This window comes from Heterodontus francisci, chromosome 19 (assembly GCF_036365525.1).
Source record: "Heterodontus francisci isolate sHetFra1 chromosome 19, sHetFra1.hap1, whole genome shotgun sequence".
Lineage (NCBI taxonomy): Eukaryota > Metazoa > Chordata > Chondrichthyes > Heterodontiformes > Heterodontidae > Heterodontus > Heterodontus francisci.
This window is the reverse complement of record NC_090389.1, coordinates 82,200,893-82,224,054: the sequence shown is the minus strand read 5'-3', so window position 1 is coordinate 82,224,054 and position 23,162 is coordinate 82,200,893. Positions and strand designations below refer to the sequence as shown.

Genomic DNA, 23,162 nt, shown 5'->3' with positions numbered 1-23,162 from the left:
GAGGTAGAAAGCTCAGCAGTGCAGTTGAGTATAAATTTCACAGAGCCACCATTAATCTCTGCGGAAATTCTCATGACACCTTGTACACTCAGCTAAATATAACTGAATTATTCTTTGGTATTTGATTTTGCAATTGCCTTTCTAGAATTTTCCATGCTGTTTTTATAATTTGTGTAAGAATTTAATCCAAGCGATTTTATGTGGTGTGTTTGTGTTCAACCGAACGCAATCCTTGTCTGATGCCTTCTTATACTAAGGCCATTGGATAGTGATCAAGAACAGAATGTCCAGCTGATTTATTTTTCCCCACCACCTCCTTAACCTAGAGGCAGTCAGTCCAACTGTAGAACTTCTAATAGTTGTCCCATGATATCTATTGACTCAGCCCATACCATGAATGTAACCTGGGACCTTGTGGTCTGGATGACTCGCAGACATACCAAGCAGTGCGCTAATCTACAGCCATCAGAGAGCTAGTAAAACAGGATTAAACCCTCTGAGCATTGTAGCAGGATTTCTACACCAAGCTGGATTTTTTGTCATGTATGCTGACGATAATTCAAAAGTATGATGACACAAAAGGTCATTTGGCCCAGCTGGTCTATGCCAGTGTTTATGCTCCACATGAGCCTCCTCCCACCTTACTACATCTTACCCTATCAACATATACTTTGTATCCTTCCTTTCCTGTAACTATCCAGCTTCCCCTTAACTGCATCAATGCTATTCACCTCAACCATATTAAAGAAAGAACTTGAATTTAGAAGTGCATTATCACATCCTCAAGATGTCTTGAAGTGCTTTATAATTAACAAATTACTTTTTGAAGAGCAATCTCCATTGGGTAAATAAATGTAACAGTTAACTTTGCACATAACAAATGAATGATCAGACAATCTGTTTCTGCTGTTAGTTAAGGGCAAACATTGACGAAGAAACCAGAGGGCTCTGCTCTTCATTTAGTACTGTGTGATCACTTGCATCTACCTGATCAGGTGGATAAGGCCTCAGACTCTGCAATGCTCCCTCAGTACTGCACTGAAGTGTGCACAGGTTATATGCTGAAGTCTCTGGAGCTGGACTTTAACCCATGACCTTCTCATTCCAAGGCTTGTAATCAACTAATCTCTGTAACTGTATTTCTTAATTAAGTTTACAGTTTTTGATCCTTCAAAATGAACATCTTGCATTAGTCACACCACTATCTGTATCATCAATAACCTGTTGTGTGTATGTACTGGGTTTGATAAGTTATTTAATCCTTTGGATTAGAACGTTTGAGGGGTTGGGTGAGGGTTAGATGACAGGGCCAGTGGAACCATATCTCAGCACAGATCAGTGCTTTCAGGAGAGGAGGGAAGGAAATGAGAATTATTTTATTGTTATGGCTAACTTGATGGTTTTGGTTTCTTTTTTCCAGTCATCCAAAAGACAGATGAAGAGTGGATCTGATCGCTGACTCTTTGTAAATACTACATTTTGTTGTTGGGTTTGGTGAATTCTCTCAGCTGTCACCATGTCGGTGGATATGAATAGCCAGAGTTCTGACAGTAATGATGACTATAATGGAGACTCTGAGGAGGAAGATCAGGTTGATATGAGTGCCTATTACGAAGGGGTGGAGAGTGATGTGGAGCAGCAAGGTGCAGATGCTTTTGATCCAGAGGAATATCAGTTCACTTGTCTGTCGTACAAGGAGTCAGAAAATGTACTGAACGAACAAGTTGACACCATGGCAGATGCTCTGAAGGTAAGGCTTTGGAAGAAGTTTAGTGCATCTTTCTGACAAATGATGCAAGTTTGACCATTTCCAAATGTCAGGTGTCTACTTTCAAAAGTTAGAAGAACTTGAGCACAGCTCATTGTGAGAACTTATTTTAATTGAAATTTGAGCAAAATTATTTCCAGTCTATGTTCCACCCTTTGTAGATTTTCTTCTCTTCACTAACTCTTGCTGTGGTATAATTTCTTGGATGACAGCTCAACTGGCACTTATTCAGCAATGGACTGATTCAGTGTTGGCAGGCTATTTGCTTATACATGGTTCAAGTTGATTCTGGTCCTCATGTGATACCCATACATGCATACTTTGCAGCAGGTGTGTCTGGAATGCAGTCAGCAGTAGGAAAGCTGGCTGCACTACTTCTTTGTGCCCTCCCTTCGTCCCGTAAATAGTAGTCTTGCAATGGATTACAATCATACAGCATAGAATGAGGCCATTTAGCCCATCTTGCCTGTGCTGGCTCTTTGAAAGAGCTATCCAGTTAGTCCCACTTCCTTACTCTTTCCCTGTCGTTAAAATAGTATTTCAGGGCTACAAAGGTTTTTTGGCAATAATCATGAACATAGTACGCCATTAAAAACCCTAGTTGCACTTCATTTAACGAGGCATAGCGTTTTCAAGCATTTTTACAGTCAAGCTAATAGCATAAAAGGACCAGTTCTGGTCAGTTCATTGCTCTCTAGTTGATTGCAGTCTGGGAGAGACTTCAACAGCGCACTCTATGGAGAAGCATAAAATCACTGACAGTGGACGTCTGGATTTCTGCGTTTAACAGGGCACGTGTGGACTCCAGATGTTGCTGTCAGTTTCAGAGGAGTAATGATGGTGCATGCTGATAGTTTCGCCATTGCTACCAGTGCAAAATCCAGGCCATTATGTTTAGTGGTGTTGCCAAAGCTATGTTTAATTTTTAAGTGACTGAAATATCAGAGGGAGCACTAGATCCTGATGCACATGGTTTGGGGTGGGAGGAAGAGAAATGGCCAAAATCATGATGCAGTTCCTCAAAGGCTGGTAAAATCCAAGTTCATTCACTCAGGACAGAATATAACTTATTCAGTTGCTGTAAGCCACTTTCGCTGCCTTGTAGATACCACAGTTATTTCTGTATTGGATAGGGCTCCGTCCCACTCAATCCCTAGTTGTGTTGAGTTTCCCTTCAAGCTGACGGGCAGCATGGGCTGAATTGAATTCAGATTTTATTTTTGTATGTTATGATACATGGATACTTACTACTTGTTGGAGACCATTTAGTATCTGACAGGATCAAGTTATGGTGCCACTTAGTCAATGACAGGGCTGTGGCGATTCAATGTCAAATTCAGGGACTCTGGGCTTTCTACCAGAGTTCTGCAGATTGCCCTCTGCGATTTCTTTGTCATTTTGCCTAAGAGAGAAAACTAGTGGCCTTATTGTTACAGTGACACCAAGCAGCTTCTTTTTCTTGACCACGAAAGATTCATTAAAATATTTCTCCAACGCTTTGTTTTTCCTCTTCCTTTCAAGTTCACATTTAAATGCTGCACAATGAACATAAGAAATAGGAGCAGAAGTAGATCATACAGTCTCTCAAGCTTGCTGTGCCATTCACTATGATCATGGCTGATCTTCTGTTTCAACTCTACTTTCCTGCCCACTTCCCATATCCCTTGATTTCCCGAGAGATCTAAAATCTATCGATCTCAGCTTTAAATGTACTCAATGATGGAGAATCCACAACACTCTGGGGTAGAGAATTCCAAAGATTCACAATCCTCAGTGAATATATTGCTTCTCATCTCAGTCCTAAATGATTGACTCATTATCTTGAGGCTGTGCCCCTATGTTTTAGGTTCCCCAGCCAGGGGAAACAACCTCGGTGTCTACCCTGTCAAGCTCCTTCAGAATTTTTATTAATGCTTTTGAAACTTGTGGCGTAAACAGATTCCTCATTGAGAATGGTGGAATATAATCTTAGTCAATTCATTGAGATTCTGTTAATTGAGTATATTTATGACTTGTGGTACTCTAATTAAAATGTGTATGTATGTCTTTGTCAAATGTAATTTTATCCACTTTGATATTTTCTTGATCCTTGGGTAAGTGCCTTATTTTTCTCTCTTCCCATTTCTCCTTATGCGTAAGTGCCAAACCACAGCCTCATGTCTTTCCAAATTAGCATTGTTGAGACAGAAGACTTTTGTGTAATGAAGAGCAAGTCCAAACTGGAGTCTACCATTACATGGTGTGGGACTTAATATGTGCCAAAGAAATGTGACTGATTTGTCTCCACTTTACATGGTCTGGTTGCTATAATGCTTTAGTAGATGGTCATGATTGCGAAATTATTTTTCAGTCTGCTAGTTCTGATAAGTTATGTATAAAATTGAATTTTCTGCTTTATTGACCGATTTGGACCTGTGTAAAGTAAGTGCACACATTTTAACACTTCTCTCTCAATTTTTAAGAATTATTCAAATAATAAATTAGGGATTGTTGACAATTGTGGCATTTTTTGTACTAATAGAAAAACAAAATACTGCTGATGCTGGAAACCGGAAATAACACAAAATGCTGGAAATACTCAGCAGACAGCATCCGTGGAGAGAGAAACAGAGTTAACGTTTCAGGTCGATAACTTTTCCTTACAGATGTAACAAGTATTAACCAAGCACAGAGGCAGGGAAACTGGAATGGGGAGAACACAAAAGAAGATCTGAGGGTGGAAGGCATAAGAGATTAAATGATAAAGGATGATGGTGCAAGGCAAAAGGAGATGGTAATGGGACGAGTAAAGAAACAAAAGATGGGACTACAGGAAGTCTAAATGGGAATAGCAGAATCATCAACAGTTGCCATCAGAAAACAAAAAAAAGTAAAAGGGGCAGATGTTAGGATCTGAAATTGTTGAACTCATTGAGTCAGGAAGGTTGTAAAGTGCCTATTTGAAAGATGAGGTGCTGTTCCTCAAACTTACATTGAGCTTCATTGGAACAATGTAGGAAACTGACGAGAGGTGGGAGTGGGGTGGAGAATTAAAGTGACAGGCGGCGGGAAGTTCATGCTTATGCTTGTGGTCCGAATGGAGGTGTTCTGCAAAGCAGTCACCCAATCTGCATTTAGACTCCCCACTGGAGAAAGGACCGCATTATGGGCAATGAATACAGTGTAGTTAATTGAAAGAAGTGCAAGTAAATTGCTTATTCACCTGGAAGGAGTGATTGGGACCTTGGACAGTGAGAAGGGAGGAGGTAAAAGGGCATGTGTTGCGCATCTCGAGCTTGCATGGAAGGGTGGTGGGGGTGGTAATTGAGGAGTGGACCAAGATGTCGTGGGCAGAACAGTTCCTTTGGAATGCTGAAAGGGGTGGGAAGAGGAAGATGTGTTTGGTGGTGGCATCACGCCGGAGGTGGTGGAAATGGCAGAGGATGATCCATTGAATGTGGAGACTGGTAAGGTGGAAGGTGAGGACAAGGGGGAACCCTAATGTGGTTTTGGGAGGGAGGAGAAGATGATGAGAGCAAAAGTGCAGGAAATGGAACAGACACAATCTACAGCCCTGTTAACCAGGGCGATGGTTGAGGAAGCAGTGTTATGGAAGGTGGTGTCATCAGATCAGATATGACTGAGATGGAGAAACTGGGAAAATGGAATAGAATCCTTACAGGAAGCGGGGAGTGAGCAAGTATAGTCACAGTAGCTGTGGGACCCAGTGGGCTGATTGTGGATCTCGACCATGTTTACTGAGTTGTCGGGATCTGGAATGCTCTCCCTGAAAAGTTGGTGGAAGTTGATTCTATAGATGATTTTGAAAGGGAGGTTGACTGATATTTAAGGATGAGGAACTTGCAGGGCCGCAAACAAAAAGTAAGTGTGGGACTAAGCAATTTCAAACAGCCAGGACTGGCCGATGGTCTTCTTCAGTGCTGCAAGCTCCTATGATTTTGTTGCTTTTTCTTTCAAGTCTCTGCTACATCTGAATCCAGATTATAATGATTTACCTCAGACTTGGGTATATACTGTGGTAAGATTTCATTTCTTTAATCTGCCCACTCTGCTCTGACCATGCATCAGCAAGTGGGGGAGGGTGGAAACTTTGTTTCTCCACAGGGGTAGGAGATTGTGTCAGACATTGACTGCTGCCCTTGTGCAATTCCCAAGGGTTTGATTAAGAGATGCTTTGGCAAAAAGCCTACACTGTCTACAGTAATTGATGGTGTGAAGCAAATAACAAAACTCCATACCAAAAACACTGCAGTACAGTGGTTTATAAATCAAATGGTAGACAGTATCATGTTTCTGTGGCAAGAAAATCTATTGTTTAAAAGGAAAGTTAAATGTTTCTGGATTACTAATTGCAGTAAAGTTGTCATTTCTGTCTATCTGATGGAAGTCAATTGAGAGAGCAACAGAAGCATTGCAAAAGATAAGTGGTTTTTATCAGATATCACAGCAAAACAATATGAAGGCCCAGCTACTCAGTTCCGTGCTCAAACCTCAAACCTCTGACGGTTGTTCCCTTGATAACTTGGTACAGAGGTTCCCAAACTAGGGAGGTGGAAGAAGTTACTGAAGGGTGTGAGAAGGACCCTAGACATAGTGGCTGGGAAGTTCCTTGGACCTGTTCCAATTTTGTTGGCTTTATGTTGTTAGTGCAATGAAAACTCTGTTTACATGCATAAACAGCACAAACTTGTTGGGTTGAATGGCCTGCTTCTGAGTTCCGTGCACTATGTAAACGGGTTTCAACCGCAATTCCAGTGAAGCAATACTGGTGCCAGCCAGGAAAGCATTGGATTAGTTGAGTCCAGAGGTAACAAAGGCAGGGATGAGGGTTTCAGCAGCAGGTGAGCTGAGGTAGGGGTAGAAATGGGTAATGTTACGGAGGTGGAAGGAGGCAGTCTTGGTCATGGAGATGAAATGAGATGGAAGCTGAACTCAATGTCACATAGGACGCCAAGGTTACTAACTGGTTCAGCCTTGGACAGTGGCCAAAGAGGGGAATGGAGTCAGTGGCTAGGCAATGGAGTTTAGGCATGGACTGAAGACAATGTTACGGTCAAGTGAGAAGGAATCAACGAGCTTCCCTCTTTTCCCTGTCCTTGTTTGACCACACTAGGTTTAATTTTTCTTAAAGTGGATGTACTGGCCTTTGATTAGTAGGCGTTTGATTACTTACTTGCTATGATTATAAGAACCAATTGGACAAGTTTTCGTGAGTTTAACAAAGAAAGAAGTTAACTTTATTGTACTGAAACTGAACTAATAAAAATAGACTACGTGACAATTTTCACTCATGCACCAGCACTAGAGGTTTACACACACAAATAGATTACACTGGAGTGGGAAAGGGTAATTCAGTTGAGTTAAGAGTCCATAGAAAATAATGGAATATACAATCTGTGGGGTTTGGTGATTCGGCTGGCTTCTAGCTGAATTCGGTGATCCTGAGGCTTTCAGTTTGAAGAGGTAGATGACTGGTTCAGTAGGTCTCTTGGAGACAGCGATATGGATGATTTTCTCCAATGGGGCTTCTGATTGTAGCCGGTGTATGCAAAGGTGGTCAGTCAACAGGCAGAGCTCGAAGCTTGTAAGCTGAAATGGAGAGGGGGGGTGGGGGAGGGATCTGTATGCGTCAGAGTCCAGAAGCTTCTCTGCTGCAGAGAAACATGAGCTTAAAACCATATATGGGGAGGGGCTCACATGACAGTCACTTTGTTATTCAAACATAGCAGTTAGCAGTATTTCTTGCTGAAAGGACACGTAGTTCCCTTAAACTTCCTGGATCTTGGTTCTTGTTAGGTGAGCAGACATTTCGTCTCCCTCTTCACAAGCCTTGTAGTGTAGGATACAGTGTTGTAAATTAGGTGGCCATCCTAAGCTACCAGCAAAGTCATCCTTTGAGCTGTTTTTTAAAAAAATGTTTTTAAAAATTCTAATCTCCAGTCAGTGGATTGAAGAAAATTATCATTCAACATAGCACATTGGCATGAAATAGCTTCTGTCCTCCACATTTTCAATTGGAGGAAATTTCTGATCATTCAGTACTGGATGTCAAATAAGCAGAGTAACAAAATCAGGCAGTGTAGGGGATCGAGAAACAGAGAGGTTGGTAAGATAGAGCTGGGTTTTGTAAGCGTATATGTGGAATGTGACCTGTTTTTGGATGGTGTTGCTGAGAGGCAGCATGTAGATGATCAACAGGAGGGGGCCAAGGAGAGATCCTTGAGCAACACCAGAGCTATCGTTGTGGGAGTAAAAATGTAACGACACAGAAGTAAAGCAGCTAAAGTGACAAAACTGCTGAACTATTCTGGTTTACCAGCTGGATCTATGCTAATATTAATTGTGCAAAAATCCTGTTTCTTCAAAATGAGAGGTGTAATGCTTGGGACTTGAATCTCTGAAGGGGCCCAGTAACAAAGTGTTTGGAACATTTGCCTCAACTGATAACACCATATGGTGTGATGCTAGGATGTACAGATCAGAAATCCCTAAATCCCTGGTTAGCAAGTTAGCTCACCTCAGCAGAGGCGGTATAATTTTCCTCAGAGCACACCAAGAATGTCAACCAGGGTTTCTACTCCCAGTTGCTATTCAGTATAGCAGGCTGAAAATTGTCTCTTACGGACGTGAGGTGGGTACCGGATTAAATTGGATGCGTTGCTATCTGTGATTAAATAGTCCAGAGACAGTATTTTTTGGCTTGCCTATTTTTTGGGTGGCACAGTGGCGTAATGGTTAGCACCGCAGCCTCACAGCTCCAGTGACCCGGGTTCAATTCTGCGTACTGCCTGTGTGGAGTTTGCAATTCTCCCTGTGAACCGTGTGGGTTTTCGCCGGGTGCTCTGGTTTCCTCCCACAGCCAAAGACTTGCAGGTTGATAGGTAAATTGGCCATTATAAATTGCCCCTAGTATAGGTAGGTGGTAGGGGAATAAAGGGAAGGTGGGGATGTGGTAGGAATATGGGATTAGTGTAGGATTAGTATAAATGGGTGGTTGATTGTCGGCACAGACTCGGTGGGCCGAAGGGCCTGTTTCAGTGCTGTATCTCTAAATAAATATAAAATATAAAGAGTGATTGTGTGAATGCAGTACTGGATGGCAGACTGTAGAACTGTTGTCCAGTCTGGCTCATTGCCTTTGGGAGAGGAAAGGAGGAAATTGAAGAAAAGAACTACCAGTGAGTTATCAAGGGAAAGCAGTGAATTTCCTGAAGGTTTGTATAAGTGCTAGCTTGGCTCAGCAGTAGTCTCCAAGTTCGAAGGCCATGGGTTCAAGTCCAGCTCCAGGACTTTGACATAAAGCGGGATGGCAGTGTTGTGGTTATGTTACTGGACTAGTAATCCAGAGCCCCAGACTAATGCTGTGGCAACTAGTTCAAATCCCACCCCAGCAGCTGGAGAAATTTAAATGTAAGAAATCTGGAATAAAATTCCAGTCTCTGTAATCAGAAAACTACTAGATTGGCATAAAAACTCATCTGGTTCACAATTGTCTTTCAGGGGACGAAATCTGCCATCCTTATCTGGGCTGGCTTAAATGTGCCTTCAGACCCACGACAATGTGGTTGACTCTTAACTGCCCTCTGAAGTGGCTTAGCAAATCACTTAGTTGTATTAAGCCACTACAGAAAAATTGAATGAGAATAAAACTGGGCAGATCACCTGGCAATGACCTAGACACTGGAAACGGCAAAGGCACACCTTTCCCAGTCAACCCTACAAATTCCTCCTCACTAACATCTGGGAACTTGTGCCAAAATTGGGAGACAGACTAGTCGAGCGACAGCCTGACATAGTCATATTCACCGAATCATACCTTACATACCTTACAGTCTCAGACTCCTCCATTGCTGTCCCTCGGCAGACCCATCAGAGGCAGCGCGGTGGTATACAGTCAGGAGGAAGTGGCCTTGGGAGTCTTCAACATTGTCTCCAGACCCCATGAAGTCTTGTGGCATTAGGCAAAACACTGGCAAGGAAACCTGCTGATTTCCTCCTACTGCCCTCCCTCATATCTGCCAGACTGGGCCTTTGGCAGGTGTTGAGAACCAACATGAATGAAAAATCTACTTGACTTCTTCCTCACCAATCTACCTGTTGCAAATGCAACTGTCCATGACGTCGTTGGTAAGAGTGACCACCGAACAGTCCTTGTGGAGCTGAAGTCCCATTTTCACACTGAGGACACCCGTCATCCTGTTGTGAGGCACTATCAATATGCTAAATGGTTTAGATTCAGAACTGATCTAGCGGCTCAAAACTGGGCATTCATGAGGTGCTGCCGGCCATCAGCAAGAATAGAATTGTACTCTCATGGCCCAACATATCCCTCACTCTGCCATTACCATCAAGCTAGGGGACCAACACTGGTTCAATGAGGAGTCCAGGAGAGCATGCCAGCAGCAGCACCAGGCATACCTGAAAATGTGCCAACCTGGTGGAGCTACAACATATAACTCTCTTGGCATTTCTTGGTGGACGAAGATTTTGGGAAGGTTATACTCATTGGTTGTAGGCCCGTTGGTGGCTAGTCAGGCCTATCCGTAACCGGCAGATTTTCCCACAGCGGGTACAAGTAAAGATGTAGTCGCTGCTGGGGCAATTGGATCTGCCCTCCTTTTTCATGCTGGTTCTTCGCTCATTCTCAAAGGTGTCTGTAACCCTCCTGATGTAACATCTCCAGGCATCACAATCTATGGCCTGTGCTTCCCACTGGTGATGGTCGATGTGGCACACAGAGAGGGACTTCTTCAGGGAATGTTTGCATGGGGCCCCTCTGTTCCTTTTACCAGTGGTCAGTTCTCCATACAACACGATCTTGGGCAGGCGACTGTCGTCCATCCGGGCAACGTGACCTGCCCAACGTAGCTGGCTTTGCAGGAGCATGGCCTCGATGCTGGTGATGTTGGCTGTTTCCAGGCATTCAATGTTTGTGATGCGGTCCTGCCAGTGGAGCTTGAGGATACGCTGATAGAAGCGCTCTAGAAGGCGTATATGATGCTGATATAGGACCCGTGACTTGGCGCCATACAGAAGGGTGGTGAGGACTATAACTTTGTACTCTTTAAGCTTGGTCTGTGCTCTGAGGCTGTGGTTGCTCCCCACGCTCATTTATAGAGTCTACCGAATGTACTGAGCTAGGAGAGCACAGTCACTGGCAAAAAGAAGTTTATGGATGAGTTTTTCTTTGTCTTTGTGTCTACGTGCATGCTAAATGGTGGCGCTAAGCAACCCCATAATGAATGGATCAGATCAAATCTCTGCAGTTCTGCCACATCCAGGCATGAATGGTGGTGTGCAATTAAACAATTAACTAGAGGAGGAGGAGGCTCCAAAATATTTCCATCCTCAATGGTGGTGAAGCCCAGTGAGTCACTGGAAAAGACCAGATTTGAAGCATTTGCAACTACCTTCAGCCAGAAGTGCTGAGTGGGTGATCCATCTTGACCTCCTTCTGAGGTCCCAACCAAAATAGATCCCAATCTTCAGACTGTTCCCTCCATGTGATATCAAGAAACTGATATCAGGCTGAAGACACTGGATCCAGCAAAGGCTGTGGGCCCTGACAACATCCCAGCGGTAGTACTGAAGTCTTCTACTCCAGAACTAGCTGCGCCGTTAGCCAAGCTGTTCCAGTACAGCTACAACAGTGGCATCTACCTGACAATGTGGAAAACTGCCCAAATACGTCTTGTCCCTAGAAAGCAGGATAAATCAAATCTGGCCAATTATCTCCACATCAGTTTACTCTCAATCATCAAGAAAGTGATGGCAGATGTTGTCGACAGTGCTATCAAGTAGCACTTACTTAGCAATAACCTGCTCACAGATGCTCAGTTTGGGTTCCGCCTGGGCCACTTGGCTCCAGAACTCATTACAGCCTTGGAAATGGGGACTAAAAATCTGAATTCCAGAGGTGAGGTGAGAGTGATTGCCTTTCACATCAAAGTGGCATTTGACTGAGTATGGCATCAAGGAGACTTGGCAAATTTGAAGTCAATGGGAATCTGGGGGAAAGCACTCCACTGGTTGGAGTCATACTTAGCACAAAGGAAGATGGTGTGGTTGTTGGAGGCCAAACATCTCTGCCTTAGGACATCGCTGCAGGAGTTCCTTAGTGTAATGTCCCAGGCACAACCATCTTCAGTTGCTTCATCAATGACCTTCCCTCCAACATAAGATCAGAAATGGGGATGTTTGCTGATTGCATAGTGTTCAGCACCATTCGCAACTCCTCATACTGAAGCAGTCTGTGTCTGCATGCAGCAACACTTGGACAACATTCAGGCTTGGGCAGATAAGTGGCAAGTAAGATCAATGACCTTCCTTCAATCATAAGGTCAGAAGTGGGGATGTTCACTGATGATTGCACAATGTTCAGCACCATTCGCGATGACTCAAATACTGAAGCAGCCTGTGTAGAAATGCAGCAAGACCTGGACAATATCCAGGTTTGGGCTGATAAGTGGCAAGTAACATTGGCGCTACACAAGTGCCAGGCAATCACCATCTCCAAAAGGAGAGAATCTAACCATCTCCCCTTGACATTCAATGGCATTACGATCACTGAATCCCCAACTATCAACATCCTTGGTGCTACCATTGACCTGAAACTGAACTGGAGTAGCCATATAAATACCGCATGGATACAAGAGCAGGTCAGAGGCTAGGGATCCTGCGGCGAATAACTCATCTGACTCCCCAAAGCCTGTCCACCATCTACAAGGCACAAGTCAGGAGTGTGGTGGAATACTCTCCACTTGCCTGGATGGGTGCAGCAACAACACTCGAGAAGCTCGACACCATCCAGGACAAAGCAGCCTGCTTGATTGGCACCCCATCCACAAACATTCATTCACTCCACCACCGACGCACAGTGGCAGCAGTGTGTACCATCTAAGAGATGCACTGGTTAGTGAGCACAAGATGCACTGCAGCAGCGCACCAAGGCTCCTTAGACAGCACCTTCCAAACCCATGACCTCTACCAACTAGAAGGACAAGGGCAGTAAATGCATGGGAACACCAACACCTGCAAATTCCCATCCAAGTCATACATCATCCTGACTTGGAACTATATTGCCATTCCTTCACTGTCATTGGGTCAAAATCCTGCAACCCTTCCTAACAGCACTGTGGGTGTACCTACACGGCATGGACTGCAGCGGTTCAAGAAGGCAGCTCACCACCACCTTTTCAAGGGCAATTAGGGGTGGGCCTAAATGCTGCCTACCCAGCGACGCCCACATCCCATGAATGAATAAAAAAAATTCATGCCACATAAGTGCTGGACAATGACCATCTCCAATAAGAGAGAATCTAATCATCTCGCCTTGATATTCAATGGTTCCCCAAAGCCTGTCCACCATCTACAAGGCACAAGTGAGAAGTGTGATGGAATATGCTTCATTTGCCTGGATGACTGCAGCTCCAACAATACTCGAAGTTCGACACCATCCAGGACAAAGCAGGACATTGGCATCCTACCACCATCTTAAACATTTCCTCCCTCCACCACTGGTGCACAGTGGCAGCAGTGTGTACCATCTGGAAGATGCACTGGTCAGCGAGCACATGGGGTGACAGTTAAGATATGGGCAGCAGAGTTTTGAATGACATCTAGTTTACAGACTGTAGAATGTGGGAGACCATCCAGGAGTGTGTTGGAATGGTCAAGTCTAGAGATAATCAAGGTATGAGTGAGGGTTTCAGAAGCAGATGAGCTGAGACGGGCGAAGTTGGGTGATGTTACAGAGGTGGAAATAGTCGGTTCTAGTGAATGAGGTCAGAAGCTCATCTCGGGGTCAAATGTGACACCAAGATTGCAAACAGATTGTCTTAATCTCAGACTGTTGCCAGGGAGAGGGATGGAGTCAGTAGCTAGGGTATGGAGTTTGTACTGGGGCCCAAAAACAATTGGAGGAAATTTCTGCTCATCCAGTACTGAAGCCTGATAACTTAGCAACAGTGGAATAGTTGAGAGAGGTGGTGGTGAGGTAGCAATGAGTGTCGTCTGCCGATGTGAAAAATAATACTGTGCTTACGGATGATGTCACCGAGACGCAGCATGTAGATGTGAAATAAGAGAAGGTAAGGATAAATCCTTGGGGGACACCAGAGGTAATGGTGTGGGAGCAGGAAGAGAAACCATTGCAAGTGACACTCTAACTACGATTGGATAGATAAAAATGGAATCAGGTGAGAGTAGGCGCACCAGCTGGACGACAGTGGTGAGGTGTTGCAGATGGGGATCAAGGCAGAGTTGATTCTGTGCAATTTTTATTGCTTTATAAAATCAGTTATCACATTTGAAACAAATTTCTAGAGTACAGGAGGCATCATTTCGAAACCAGTCAGATGCTTTAGTCCATTGCATCTCAAGATTCTGATGCACTTCGGCATGCTTAGTTTAGTTTAGAGATACAGCACTGAAACAGGCCCTTCGGCCCACCGAGTCTGTGCTGACCATCAACCACCCATTTATACTAATGCTACACTAATCCCATATTCCTACCACATCCCCACCTGTCCCTATATTTCCCTACCACCTACCTACACACTAGGGGCAATTGCTAATGGCCAATTTACCTATCAACCAGCAAGTCTTTGGCATGTGGGAGGAAACCGGAGCACCCGGAGGAAACCCATGCAAACACAGGGAGAACTTGCAAACTCCACACAGGCAGTACCCAGAATTGTGGAGAGGACTTTAAATTCAATTCTGAATTAGTTCATTAGGGTTATGTGACCTGATCAGTGCAAATGGTTGCTGGGCCACTTCTCTCCTTGTGCATCTTTCTGTTTTATCCCTTTCAAACTTTATCTCTCCAGTATTCTTTGTCCTACAGACTCTTCCTTCTCACCGTCATTGAGATAAAGGCTTATTCCAGCATCTGTTATAACTAATTCATTCTATCCCAGGATCCCCAAAAGTGTGGAAATCTTTGCTGTCTTTTCCCATCCCGATCTGTCTTCCCTGGTGATTACACAGGCTGGGATTGTATTCCCTGGAATTTAGAAAGTTAAGGGGTGATTTGATGGAAGTTTTCAAGATGTTAAGGGTGGTAGAAGTTTTGAACTCTCTTGGAATCATAAAATAGTTGCAGCACAGGAGGTGGCCGTTCGGCCCATCGTGTCCACGGCAGCTCTCTGCAAGAGAAACTCTCCTAGCTGCATACTCCTGCTCTTTTCCTGTAGCCTTGCAAATTTTTTCTCCATGTGCTTATCCAGTTCTCTTTTGAGAGTCATGTTTGTATCTGCCTCTATCATACTTTCGGAGTGCATTTCAGATCCTAACCGCTCGCTGCGTTAAAAAGGTTTTCCTCATGTCACCATTGGCTCTTTCGCCAGTCATCTGCAAATTACAATTGATGCTAGGTCAATTGTTAATTTAAAATCTGCGATTGATAGATTTCTGTTAACCAAAGATATTAAGGGATAATGGGGTAAAGGCAGGTGTATGGAGTTTGGTCACAGATCAGTATGATCTAATTGAACGGTGAAACAGGCTCAAGGAGCTAAAGAGCCTACTCCTGTTCCTATGTTCCTCCCATAATCTGTGGACATTTCAAACCCAGACTGGGTCTTACCCACTGATAACTCATTGAATTATTTCATAATTTCCCCATGTCTTTACAACCTGAATGGTATCATTGACTGAATTTATCAACAAGAGAAAATCCATTTTAAAAAAACAGACTTTTCCAGTAAATTGGAGCTCTATTTTATTTCCGTAGAACTTAATGCATTTTTAAAGTGTGTGGAGATGATTCCTAAATGTATTAAGTAGATTGTTAGCTAGATTTTAGGTCACAAGCTGCTTACGCAACTGGATGATAAATTTCTGCATTAATACCATCCTTTCAGGCCATTAGAAAGTTACATTTTCTTAATTTTTTTTTGAGCAAAGTCCCCTATCTCTTATAACCTTTTCCAACATTTTACCCACAACCGAAGTAAGGCTCACAGGTCTATAATTACCAGGGCTGTCTCTACTCCCCTTCTTGAACAAGGGGACAACATTTGCTGTCCTCCAGTCTTCCGGCACTATTCCTGTCGCCAATGACGACATAAAGATCAAGGACAAGGGCTCTGCAATCTCCTCCCTGGCTTCCCAGAGAATCCTAGGATAAATCCCATCTGGCCCAGGGGACTTATCTGTTTTCACACTTTCCAAAATTGCTAACACCTCCTCCTTGTGAACCTCAATCCCATCTAGCCTAGTAGTCTGTATCTCAGTATTCTCCTCGACAACATTTTCTTTCTCCACTGTAAATACTGACGAAAAATATTCATTTAACGCTTCCCCTATCTCCTCTGATTCCACACACAACTTCCCACTACTATCCTTGAATGGCCCTAATCTAACTCTAGCCATTCTTTTATTCCTGATATACCTATAGAAAGCCTTAGGGTTTTCCTTGATCCTATCCGCCAATGACTTCTCGTGTCCTCTCCTCGCTCTTCTAAGCTCTCCCTTTAGATCCTTCCTGGCTAGCTTGTAACTCTCAAGCGCCCTAACTGAGCCTTCACGTCTCATCCTAACATAAGCCGCCTTCTTCCTCTTGACAAGCGCTTCAACTTCTTTAGTAAACCACGGCTCCCTCGCTTGACAACTTCCTCCCTGCCTGACAGGTACATACTTATCAAGGACACGCAGTAGCTGCTCCTTGAATAAGCTCCACATTTCGATTGTGCCCATCCCCTGCAGTTTCCTTCCCCATCCTACGCATCACAATGGGTGAGTCTAAACAATTGGAGCTGCTGTTAGATACCTTTCTACAGCAAAATCTAGCACAGTGAGTTCATTTTGATGTGCAGTCACTGTTGTGTAGCCAATATGTACACAAGACCCTGCCTACAGTAAATGAATGAGTAACCTGACAATCTGTTTTTGGTGATGGCTGAGGGAGGAATGTTAGCCAGGATACTGGGAGAATTCCCTAATCATTCTCAAACAATCAGATTTTTTATATCTACCTGAACAGACAAATGTGCCTTCAGTTTAATGTCTCATCTGAAAGACAGCACCTCCGACAATGCAGCACTCCCTCTGCCCTGCCTTGAAGTGCGTGCCTAGATTGTGTGCTCAGGTACTAGAGTGGCACTGGAACCCAAAACCTGGATCTGGAAGCATGCTACCAACTAAGCCAAGCTGGCAGAGACTTCAAGCAATATGCCCAGGAGGGTTAGGTTCGGTAGAAGAAGCCTCCTGTCTTTTTCAGTGTTTGGAATTGTACATCTCTAGAATTGCTCAGAAATAATGCTAACAAAGCAACTGCAAATAGAACTTATAAAAGTTAGAGTGCAACTTATAAATGTCCTATAAATCTAGAGGAGTGGTGTATGTAGCTTTTTAAACCAGTACAAGATCCTTTAAAGAGTGGAGTGATTCATTTTAGAGTAGTGGAAATGATCATGCTGTGTGTGAGCACAGTGACGGCTGTTCCAATCACAGGCATACATACATTATTGTAATACTTTTACAAGCAATTGTGTAGCGTTCAGTAACTAATTTAGGTTGATCTAGATTTTTCACATAAAAGAAAGTTTGAATCCTTGTCGAAGAGCAGAGATAAACGCAGAGTTTGGTAATGAGTCAGGTGGTGCAATGAGATTAAAAAGAGTGGGAAGGATTTTTAGGAGGTTTTTTTGAAGACGGGGAGATGGGACAGGAGACAACATGTGCCATCTGCAAGATTGCACTGCAGCAACTCGCCAAGACTCCTTTGACAGCACCTTCCAAATCCGCGACCTCTACCACCTGGAAGGACAAGGGCAGCAGACGCGTGGGAACACCACCACCTGCAAGTTCCCCTCCAAGTCACTCACCACCCTGACTTGGAAACATTGCCGTTTCTTCACTGTCGCTGGGTCACAATTCTGCAACGTCCCTCCCTGACAGCACTGTGGGTGTACCTACACGGCATGGACTGCAGCGGTTCAAGAAGGCAGCTCACCACCACCTTCTCGAGGACAATTAGGGCTGGGCAATAAATACTGGCCTTGCCAGGGATGGTCACATCCCAAGAACGAATAAAAAAAAAAAGTGGTGCAGTGGTCTTGGTAGTGGGACTAATCGCAATAGGTCTGGTATCATTACTCTGTCATTGTGTCAATTTTAAGATGTTGGGATTTCATCACTTGCAAGTTTGTGAACGAATTAGCGGCTGTGTTCTGTTTGCTGTGCCTGATCCTTTATTTGCAGGCCGATTACATCAGAGCTGTGTTTTTAGGATGTGTTTACTCTGGTTACAGTGCATTTGTTAAGAGAACAACTAGTCTAGGCAAGCTTCAAAATAAGTGATAGCCTGGATTAGTTTAAATCGCCTGGAGAGTAGAGGTGGTAGGGGATGGTGAGAGGGGAATTTCTCAGATTTGTTTCCTTCAGTTGGCCTGGATTTTTATGTGGCTCTTCAGTCTCCCAGGAGATAATGGCATTTTTGGGTGGGGGTACAGAGTGTATATATTGTGATGTACAAGGTATCAGTGCGTGGAACAGGCTGGATGGACCAGGACTTTTCCTGTCCATGTGTTAGTATAAAGTTGGCTTCAGTCACAAGGTAACTTTTGTCCTTTTTGCCAGAAGAATGAAATGATACCTTGACTGTAGTTATAAAATCTGCCACCAGCTTGAAACATTCATGGATTTTATTTTTCAAAAAGAGTGCTGGACAAAGACAGCAGGACCACCGACATTTGAAGGAGAAAAGCTGAGGATAACTTTTTAGGTATTGGCTCTTGAGATAAAGGGCCTCTATCAAACATTAACCAGCAGCAACTCTTTTTTTTTGCACAGTAACTAATATGCCATATGTTTCCAGTATTTTGTTTCTTATATTTGTTTTGAAGCAGCACTGGTTTTTATTACTTGTTGAGCAAGTTACAGCTGGATTTCAATAGATCAGTTCGAACACAAGTCAGTCAGAGTATAGCATCTGGTAACTTGTGAAAAGGTGATGAAACACTTTTTTATTTTTAGCATTGTCCAGATAGAGGTGGTTGCCCTCAGTCTTAATTGGATGAAAAAGTAGATCTTTGTACAGTGCAGCCATTTATTGTTGCTCATGTGCTTACTTGAAAAGCAAGATTGCAGTTTTGAGAGCACTCTATTCCTGCAGTGTGTGTGCATGACCCTTCACTCACTCACATCTCCCCACATTGTATTCCCGCTCAGTCTCCACTAACTACAGTTTTTCAAGTCAATGAAATCTGTTAATTGGAAAATACCTTTGGGCTCAGATTCCTTATTGTACAGAACATTCCTATTTTTAATTATTGGTTATTGTCTCAATTAGAAAGGACATTTGATTGTACTGTGCCTTGTCTCTCTCTCTCAAATTTTTATTGAATTTGTGCTTATGAAGATGAGAGTGCTAGTCTTCTGGAATGGAACATATTGGCATTTTGGATACCTGATACCAGATTTGATATAGTACATGATAGATGTCAAGCAAAGCTCCCGATAGCCTGTCCTCACATAAGCCTGTATCTCCAACCTTCTGATTCCTACCATGTAGTAAATGTTCATCTTGCGGGTTTTTAACGGTCTCACTGAATGAGAATACCCAATCAAGTGTCAAATTCTGGTGCTGTTATTTTTTTGGTTAGCTTTTTTTAGGAAATGAGGTTGAGACTGCTCCAACATAGTTCACCCACCACCCTGATGCCAGCAGAATGAGATTTTCATTCCATTCAATTAGGACTTAGATATTCTTTTCAGCAGTGGCCTGCTAAATAGCTGTGCCAACTAGCTCCTGTCCTCCCCATCTGAAGCCAGTGTTGGCTGTGAATAAATGGCCAAAACCTATATTTTGCTCTACATGGGAAAATATTAGCAAGTAGTGCAAGTTGAGCAGTGTTAATCGAAGAGCTACATTTGTGGTAATGGTATTCATGTCTTATAGTGCCATTGCAATTTAGCTTTAAGGAAGTGTGCTAAAACATAATGGTGATAAGTTAGCCGCCAGCTGAGCTATATTATACACGTGGAAGCACGGGAAGGTTTGTGGCATTGGAGCCTCTAAGTCACGTTAGACTTGATGCAGATTGATTTATTTGTGACCGAGTCTTATCAATTTTGCTGGTGTGTCTCATTCATTTCTGTTTATTTTCAGGTTCAACCATCTGTAGCCAAACTTATTTTAGTTAACTTCCATTGGAAATCTTCTGATATTTCAGAAAGGTAAGGAATGTCACTGTGTTTTGAGGTTACTTTTTACATACAGCCTGGTATGTTTACACAGCAGCCCGATTGTGTGTCTTATGGTAACCTATGGTTCGTTTACTGAAAATACTTGGCTTAAAATAAACCATCCCGACTGCAGTCTGTTTATAGTCACATCTCTGAAATAACTTTTTTATTAAAAAAAATATATATATATATAAAAAAGTAGAATACATCATAATGTTTATTATCTGTAGCAAGCTTAATTAACATTGAGTGACTCAGTGCAGTAAATTTCTAAACCCTTCTGTCTTTGGCACTCTTGATTGTTTTTTAGTGCGAGCTGCTTTTTGTTGCCTCATGGGAATATCGCCAACGGAGGGAAGAATTTATTTATAACTTGAGAAACCTAGGTGAAGAGTCAAGGCTGAAGGACAAAACTAAGTTGGGTAAAATCAAATAATGGGAGTCAGGTGGTGGCAAAATTGCAGATTGTAGAAGGAAGGGAAAACAAAGGGAGCTGGAAAGCATTGCAGTTTTTAAGTCCTGGGAAAGTGTTCGTTGGAATGGCATATGTGTGTGTCAAAAACATGATCTATGACCGTCCCTTGATCTAAGCCCCGACTAGTTCCTGTCTTTATGCCTGAGCTCTTCAAGCCTCTTGAGCTGACAAGACAAGAGAGGCTGTTCCTGATTTGAATGTTGACTGTTTAAGGAGACCTATTGCTTGCTACAGGTAATAGTGATGAATCCATATGGCCTAGGTTAATCTTTAATGGTCACTGTAGAACTATGCTAACATTCCTAGTTTTTGTAAATGCCAACTGCACTCTGGTTTTAAGAGCAGCGTCCTGGGTGGTTTTGGTTGTTGTCGATCAATGGGTCTGATTCAGAGGGTTCGTTCGGAATTTGATCTGTTACCCTGACGGCTAGTTTTGCTTTCTCTCGTAAAAATACTCAGTGGGCAAAGTCAGCATCTCTATTGAGAAATGGTGAGTTAACACTCCCGGTGTATCCCTTGGCAAGAGCTACACTAGCTCTGGGGTGTGGCATTGAATAGAACTGCTCAATGTTTGAAGATAATGTTGTGTGTATGTAGGTGGTATTTTGTGGGCAGCTTCCCTTGAGGAATCTACAGCCCAGGTCATCTGTCTGCAAGTTGCAGGGCTGATCTGGCTATGGGAAGATTACGTGGAAATACGTAGCATTTATAGCAAAGAAACAGCCCATTCGGCCTGACTGGTCTGTGCCGGTGTTTATGCTTCACACGAGTCTCCTTCCACCCCTCTTTATCCAAACCCCTTCAGCATATCCTTCTATTCCTTTCTCCCTCATGTTTGTTTAGATTTCCCTTAAATGCATTTATGCTACTTGCCTCAAATACTCCATATTCTAACCACACTCTAGGTAAAGAGTTAACTGAGCAGATGTGAATTAGGCAAAGAAACTACTTGAGTCTTATCATTCTTTCAGGCACAAATCTAACCCAACTCAGCTTTTGGTGGAAGCCAGAGTTCAGCCGAAAACAGCAAAAAACGTAAGTGCTTGGAGTGCACTTTTTTCCAGCAGTTTCAAGATATGGAAAACACTGTTGGTGTGAAGTGGTGTTGGTTTTCAATGCAATTTGTGTATTTCATTTGTTTCTCAGACATTTATCCATTCTTCTCATTATTGTGGTGTATGCCTGCAGTTAGTTCGGAAAGAGAACTTGCTGTCCTTGCCCTGCCACCATCCGTTTTGCCGCAGTTGCTGGGAGCAGCATAGTACTGTATTGGTGAAAGATGGCATCGGAGTGGGTGAGTCAACTTGATATACACGAGGATTACGGGAGTCATTCTTCCTGATTTCAGCCTGCAACTTTCAGATGTTGTAAGAGTTTTTCTGTCTGTAGTTCAAATGGGTTTCCATCCAAAATGCCTTTTTAAATTTAGCAACAACATGTGCCTTTGGAAACTTCATCCGGCCCAGTACACAGCCAGCTGGTTAAGGCATTCCTTTTGGCAGCATGGTGGCTGGACTTGGATTCATACCTGAAATTCCCCAAGTACCTGACCTTGTTTATACCATCAGGGTGAGATATCAAATGGAAACAATGATTATTCTTTTGGCCTTGGGGCCAGTCATCCTGGGCCCCTCTTCCACGCATTGGCTGTCTCTAGACTAGTATTGCAAGACGCCTTGGTACTTATTTTGGCTTTGGCTTAGCTTGGGATGAAGGAGTAAAATATTTTCATAGCTATCCCAAGGTGTGTTTTTAAGCAGTTTTTTAAGACTCTTTAATGAGAAGTCTGGTGATAACCAGGTAGTTAATAATAACAGTCAGTGGTGATATTAAAACCTGATATTAAAGTGCAAAAAATATTCTCAAAACTATCTCCATCCTGAATGTTATTATTTGGTTCAGATTCTCATCCGGGAGAGGAAGGCAACAAAAGGGTCCTTCATTCCCTCATGTTTTGCAAGTACGGCGTAACATTGACAAAGTCTTCCATTTGTTTGCCATTCCAGCTTGAAAGATTTAAAAAGGGTGGTGGAATTGGGTATGTTGTGGGAGAATCGGGTCTTGTCAATCTGTGGTCTGATACCAGGGTGAGGTAGGGTTTGCTTTCTGGTTACTGGGGTGAGTTTCAGATTCCAGTCATGCTCCAGGGAGATGTGGAGTACAAGTAGAATGCCCGTTTTGAAAGAGAAAAGGAAGTTGGGCCTGAAGCTTACCTGTCCTCGAGAATGCCCAAGTGAGACTCTAAAGAAAATTTACCATAAATACTGCCCAAATTTGGAGAGATGTAAAAGGCTGATGAAGGCATTGGGCGGACCGTGAAGGAATCAATTCACTGAGCACACTACCTCAGCAGAAATTATTGATTTGACATTGTAACATGTACAAGCAGTTAACTATCTTGAGATTGAAGAGTCCTAGAGTCATACTTATACAGCACAGAAACAGGCCCATCGTGTCCGTGCCGGCCGTCAAGCATCTAACTATTTTAAATCACATTTTCCAGCACTTGGCCCGTATCCTTGTATGCTATGGCGTTTCAAGTGCTCATCTAAATACTTCTTAAATGTTGTGAGGGTTCCTGCCTCCACCACCTCTTCAAGCAGTGCGTTCCAGATTCCAACCACCCTCTGGGTGAAAATATTTTTCCTCAAATCCACTCTAAGCCTCATGCCCCTTACCTTAAATCTATGCCCCCTGGATATTGACCCCCCTCCGCCAAGGGAAAAC

General features: G+C 43.2%; 1 protein-coding gene across 3 annotated transcripts in view; it reads left to right on the top strand.

Moving 5' to 3' along the window:
* Positions 1 to 23,162, top strand: part of arih2 (ariadne homolog 2 (Drosophila)) — a 125,589-nt gene that overhangs the window by 22,234 nt on the left and 80,193 nt on the right. For 2 of the 3 annotated variants that reach the window (XM_068052112.1, XM_068052113.1), the window contains 4 exons: positions 1,421 to 1,750; positions 19,884 to 19,951; positions 21,407 to 21,470; positions 21,582 to 21,729. In XM_068052112.1, coding sequence (XP_067908213.1) covers positions 1,517 to 1,750; positions 19,884 to 19,951; positions 21,407 to 21,470; positions 21,582 to 21,729 — 514 coding nt within the window. In that variant the 5' untranslated portion in view covers positions 1,421 to 1,516. The remainder of the gene's footprint in view (positions 1 to 1,420; positions 1,751 to 19,883; positions 19,952 to 21,406; positions 21,471 to 21,581; positions 21,730 to 23,162) is intronic. The other variant, XM_068052114.1, reaches the window with a different exon arrangement.